This window comes from Solanum tuberosum, unplaced genomic scaffold (assembly GCF_000226075.1).
Source record: "Solanum tuberosum cultivar DM 1-3 516 R44 unplaced genomic scaffold, SolTub_3.0 scf00026, whole genome shotgun sequence".
NCBI classification, from domain to species: Eukaryota; Viridiplantae; Streptophyta; class Magnoliopsida; order Solanales; family Solanaceae; genus Solanum; species Solanum tuberosum.
This window is the reverse complement of record NW_006238952.1, coordinates 833,622-839,811: the sequence shown is the minus strand read 5'-3', so window position 1 is coordinate 839,811 and position 6,190 is coordinate 833,622. Positions and strand designations below refer to the sequence as shown.

At 31.2% G+C, this 6,190-nt stretch overlaps 1 protein-coding gene across 1 annotated transcript; it reads left to right on the top strand.

Moving 5' to 3' along the window:
* Nucleotides 1–2,192: 2,192 nt before the first annotated feature.
* On the top strand, nucleotides 2,193–5,133 carry LOC102596056 (4-coumarate--CoA ligase 2). Its single transcript, NM_001318639.1, is given in 5 exon segments — nucleotides 2,193–3,194; nucleotides 3,640–3,838; nucleotides 4,493–4,706; nucleotides 4,817–4,919; nucleotides 5,014–5,133. Coding segments are annotated over 5 exon segments (1,638 nt in total).
* Nucleotides 5,134–6,190: the final 1,057 nt, after the last annotated feature.

Below are 6,190 nucleotides of genomic sequence, written 5' to 3'. Positions count from 1 at the left end.
TAATTTATATGGCATTGATAGAATATAAAGTGTCAAATAATTGTTAATTATTGTAATAATATATAATATGGAGTATTTAAGTTATATATATTTATTATTATTATAAATATAAATATAAATATTATATGTTACCTTTTTTATCTTAATTTATATGGCATTGATAGAATTTAAAGTGTCAAATAATTGTTAATTATTGTAATATATAATATGGAGTATTTAAGTCATTTAGAGTATAGTAATTAATATATAATATGTAGGATTTAAGTGGAAGGTAGTGGGGCCCACATATAAATATATTGGATATTAATAGTGATTCTTATTGGAACACATGTTGGCATGAGGTGAAAACTTATTCCCTCTTATTATATAGTAATATATTTAAACGATACAACTAATTGGTCATTTTTAATACATATTCTTTTGCTTAGGTAGGGAATATACCAGCTTACTATCAAGTATCAACTAATAATTTGCATGATTTTTTTTTTCCAAATGTGTACACTAAGGAAACTTGAATATTCAAATCCAAATGAAACAAAAGGCATTTAAGGAGCTAAAGTAAATTCTTCCTTGAGAAAAAATAAGAAGGGTTATATATAGATATACTCTATAATTCTTACTAAGTTATACTACTTAATTTAAAAGTAGTAACTAGTATTTAATATAGCTTCTTGATTATGTAATTTTAAAAAAATTTAAGCAAGGACAAATTTTCCTTTTTTGTTATGTAAAAAATCATTTATTTTGAATTAAATGTAAAAGCTATAAAAAAAAAAAAAGTCTATTAGGAAATTGAATTAATGACTTTTTACGTAAAATTTCAAGTGGATGAAATCGGTCAAGTGGTCTCAATTGATGATGGGATTGCACAAATTTTTCCTTTCTCTTTCTTATTTAATATTCATAATAACACATTAATTTATTCATAAAAGTTAATTATGCTTATCAATTATACAAAGATCAAAACTACAATAAACCTATAATACAAAGACTAAAATTGCTATTTCTCCTTATTCTTTTATTTTACTAGCATTCCAAGAAATCCATCTCCTCTATATATAAGAAGAAGTCACAAGTGGGATAATAAACATTCCAACAACTTTTATTACTTCCAAACGTATAATAATAATGGAACAAAATAATTAACACTAAGATCAAACCAAGAAGGACAACTATTGATGAGCAGGACAACAATAATAAATACTCTTTTTATGTCATATTCTCTATTAATTAAGTTAGTATCCAACCACATATGGTTGTTAAAAATAATTATTGAAGTCATCCCAAAATGCTGAGGTTGATATACCTTAGCCCAAGCAGTGTCTCAAAAATCACTTTGTAATTAAAAAATAATAATAATACATTACTTATTGTTATATTTATTCGTTTATTCACTTCTTCAAATATCGATCATGCTTACGTAAAATTATGTGTACCCCGCTGCCTTAATATGTTTATTTTTATTTTTAATGAAAGTGCCAATGACCAATTCTCGTTAGGTGAAAGTGTCCCGTTCCACTGACCTTCAGCAAAATCCCGTCTCGACAGGTTGCGGTAGGTGAAGAGCCAACGTGGAAAATACTGAACTTCAAAAGGTCAACTTTGAATGTCAATTTTGACCAATTTTTTCTTACTTTCTGTCCAAATTTATCTAAATGTAATTTGACTGAACACGATATTTTAGAAATATGAAAAACTTCACTTAGTTCTATAGCCATCCTTAAAAGTTGAAGAGTACACTTTTGTCAAATAAGTGAGATCCAATCGGGATAGAATATTGATAGTATGATTAAATATTTATCAAATAAAAAATTGTATCGTTCTTTTTTAAAATATACTAGATCGAAAAAATGTATCAGGTAAATTAAGAAAAATGATTACTGTTTTTCTTTTAAAATCCCAATTATCTATCATCACCTAACCATAAGAACTACTCTCACCAACCACAAGAGACTCCATTTTTTTATATCCCAAAAAAAAGGGAAAATTGAAACAAGTTTCCATGAAGTTGCCCCTGAACAACCCTAAATACCCATAAACTCCCTTTCACCTACCACAGACTTGTGTTTTTTTTCTCATATATATATTCATCAATCTTTGCACATTCATCTTCAGGACACCATAGCTAAAAATCTACTTTTCCCTTTTAGCTTTTCAGTGTGCTCCAAATTTTTCCTTTTTTAGCTCTCAAGATGCCGATGGATACCGAAACAAAGCAATCAGGAGATTTAATCTTTCGATCTAAACTCCCTGATATTTACATCCCTAAACATTTGCCTTTACATTCTTATTGCTTTGAAAATCTATCGGAGTTTCATTCCCGGCCCTGTTTGATTGATGGTGCAAATGATCGAATCTATACTTATGCTGAAGTTGAACTTACTTCGAGAAAAGTTGCTGTTGGTCTTAACAAATTGGGGATCCAACAGAAGGATACAATCATGATCCTCTTGCCTAATTGCCCTGAATTTGTGTTTGCGTTTATTGGCGCATCGTATCTAGGAGCAATTTCAACAATGGCTAATCCTCTGTTTACACCAGCAGAGGTAGTAAAGCAAGCCAAAGCCTCAAGTGCTAAGATTGTTATCACGCAAGCTTGTTTTGCGGGGAAAGTGAAGGACTACGCAATTGAAAATGATTTGAAGGTAATATGCGTCGATTCAGCACCGGAAGGTTGTGTTCATTTCTCCGAATTGATTCAATCCGACGAACACGAAATTCCTGATGTGAAAATCCAGCCGGACGATGTCGTAGCGCTGCCGTATTCCTCCGGGACTACCGGGCTGCCGAAAGGGGTGATGTTGACACACAAAGGATTAGTAACAAGCGTTGCACAACAAGTTGATGGAGAAAATGCTAATTTGTATATGCACAGCGATGATGTGTTGATGTGCGTGTTGCCTTTGTTCCATATTTACTCACTCAATTCTGTTTTGCTCTGTGCATTGAGAGTCGGAGCAGCAATTTTGATTATGCAGAAATTCGACATTGCTCAGTTTTTAGAGTTGATACCGAAGCATAAAGTGACAATTGGACCATTTGTTCCGCCTATTGTTCTCGCCATTGCTAAGAGTCCATTAGTTCATAACTACGATCTTTCATCAGTAAGAACAGTCATGTCTGGTGCTGCACCATTAGGAAAGGAACTTGAAGATGCCGTCCGAGCAAAATTCCCTAACGCCAAACTTGGTCAGGTAAATATTATTTTCTTTTGCGCCGAGTTAGAATTTAAATTTAGCCGAAGTTATTGATCTTTTAATCTTCATGTTCTTATCCTGAAATACCATCCATGTGCTGATACGCTAGTTTCCCAAAAACAATATTTTTAAGAGATACACTGAAACCAAAAAAAATTAATTTTAATTACACGTTATAGTTTTCCTAATTTTGGAGTTACAAATGTATTTTGCTTGACTAAGTAAATATTGGTTGGTTAACGTCTATTCTTAAAAAAAATGTGTACAAGAATACTGCACGCCTTTGTGGACATTGATTTTGATTTTTAACAATACATTTGCCTTATAATGGTTTCTTGATAGTGACTAGCCAGCCAGGATACACTGTATTATTTTATTATTGTTGAATAAATTTCCAAATTTAAATTTATAGACTAATTAATAAATTATTAAATTAAAATAGGGTTATGGAATGACGGAGGCCGGTCCTGTGCTGGCGATGTGTTTGGCATTTGCGAAAGAACCGTTTGATATTAAATCAGGGGCATGTGGTACTGTTGTGAGGAACGCGGAGATGAAAATTGTGGATCCGGATACGGGTTGCTCTCTGCCCCGTAACCAACCCGGTGAAATTTGCATTAGAGGTGATCAAATCATGAAAGGTATGCTAAAATCTTTTGCGTGAATATTCTTCGTAAACTTAAGTTACGTGTCAAATTAGTATTTTAGTTAGGTGACCATTTACATATATTTCCAAAATACACGTTTTTATTAGGTACATACGTATATAGATAATAACACAGTTTGTTAAGAATAATAAATATACCAACTAGTGGACCTAGATCAAGATGCATTAGGGGTCATTCATATACCAACAGAGTAAAACTTATGTTGATTTGATTAATATTTCAAACGCCACAAAAATTGATACTAGCATCAAAAGCTCACCAACCACTCCTACCAAATTTTTTTTAAAAGCAAAAGAACTTTTTTTACTTATTGAATACAAGATTGATATTATTAAATCAGAAAGTTTAAAATTAAAAAAAATCTCGAAAAATAAAAAGTATATTCTTTTTAAAAGATTAAAAAAGTAAAAGTAAAACATACAAGTTGAAATAAAGTTTAGAGTACCTTTCTTATTACCTATTGAAACATGTGGAGCCTTTTACCATAAAGTTGTGGAACTATTCGGTGTATATTCATTCAACCACCTGCCCAACCACTTTTCGACTTTGGTCTTAAAAATTTAAGTTATCGCATATTTTTATTTATTTAATTATATATTAATAAAAACAATGATAATTTCTTTGTAGGTTACTTGAATGATCCCGAGGCCACAGCTAGAACAATAGAAAAAGAAGGATGGTTACACACTGGCGATATTGGATTCATTGACGATGATGATGAGCTTTTCATTGTGGACCGATTGAAGGAATTGATCAAATACAAAGGATTTCAAGTGGCGCCTGCCGAGCTTGAAGCTCTTCTTATCAACCACCCCGACATTTCTGATGCTGCTGTTGTCCCGTAAGTTAGTTATAATTTTTGTAATGTACAACTATAAATGCCTAACGTACGATACAGCTAGCTCAAAAAATGGTCTAAATTCTGATAATTTGTTAAATTGTGTTGGACAGAATGATAGATGAACAAGCGGGAGAAGTTCCAGTGGCTTTTGTTGTTAGATCAAATGGATCTACCATTACTGAGGATGAAGTCAAGGATTTCATCTCCAAGCAGGTTTGTTTCATCTCGAAACAATTATGTGTTTGAATAAAAGTGCATAGTAAACATTAAGTGATTCATTTTTTATATGTTTTTCAAAATTTTGCAGGTGATATTCTATAAGAGAATAAAGCGTGTATTTTTCGTAGAGACGGTACCAAAATCTCCGTCAGGAAAAATTCTGAGAAAAGATTTAAGAGCTAGACTGGCTGCTGGTATTTCAAATTGATGGAGGCAATAACCAAAGCAAGATTCACCATTTTTAGAGATACTATATGTTGTTTGATTTGTACCTTATGTTCGATCAATATAATTGCCAGTTTGGCAACGGACGAAATATGTCTGTAAATTAATTTATAAGACTTCTTTTATTCATCTTTTCATATTATTATGTGATGATAAGGTATCAAAAGTATTTTTTTGTGGGAAAGAAATATATCAAGAGTTTGTGTTTACATTTTTCTTTTGTATTGTTCTTATATTTAATAGTTAAGGTAAAGCTATGAGTTGATTACACAACAAAAAGGACTCTCGATGATCTAGTGTTCAATGAAATTAGTTAAAAGTCACGAGATTGAATGTTTTAAATTTTATTAAAAATGAAAAATGAGGTAATTTTTTAGTGGTCGAAGAAAGTTAAAAGTATAGAATATGAGTCGTGATCAATTAAGTGTGTTGAATTTGGGTTATGGATCATTTTTTAGTGGTAAAAAAAGTTGGAATATAAAAAATGAGTTGTGGTCAATTAAGTGTGTTGAATTTGGGTTATGGGTGGCAGTCATATGACTAACACAATTGAATTAGAAGGGGAAAATTAGGTGGGAGTAGTTAAGAGTGATTGTCACACCAACCAAAACTCTCTTTCCCTCCAATTTTTGTGGTGAGATAACTCGATGAATTTTCGTGGTCATTAACAAGTATATAGTTATTATTAAATTAACAAGAAGAAACAAGTCCGGCTTTAATAATAGATATTTTATGGATGCTATAGATCAAATGGACCCTTCTTAAAAACTCATATTAAAACGGATACTTTGCCCATTTGCAGGCGAACTATAATTCATTCCAAAACTCAAAAAACATAACAAAAATTTTAAAAATAGTTTGCCCATAAACGTACGAACTACAATTCTTTTTATTAACTTCTTCTCATGTGAAGCTATATCATGTCTCAATTTTAAGTGTATTGTGAAGTTTATTTGATACATAAAATCGTGAGTTTCCTCATAAAAGTATTAAAAAAATTAAGATTTTTTTTTTTCATAAAACAAATTTTACTCCTTCTG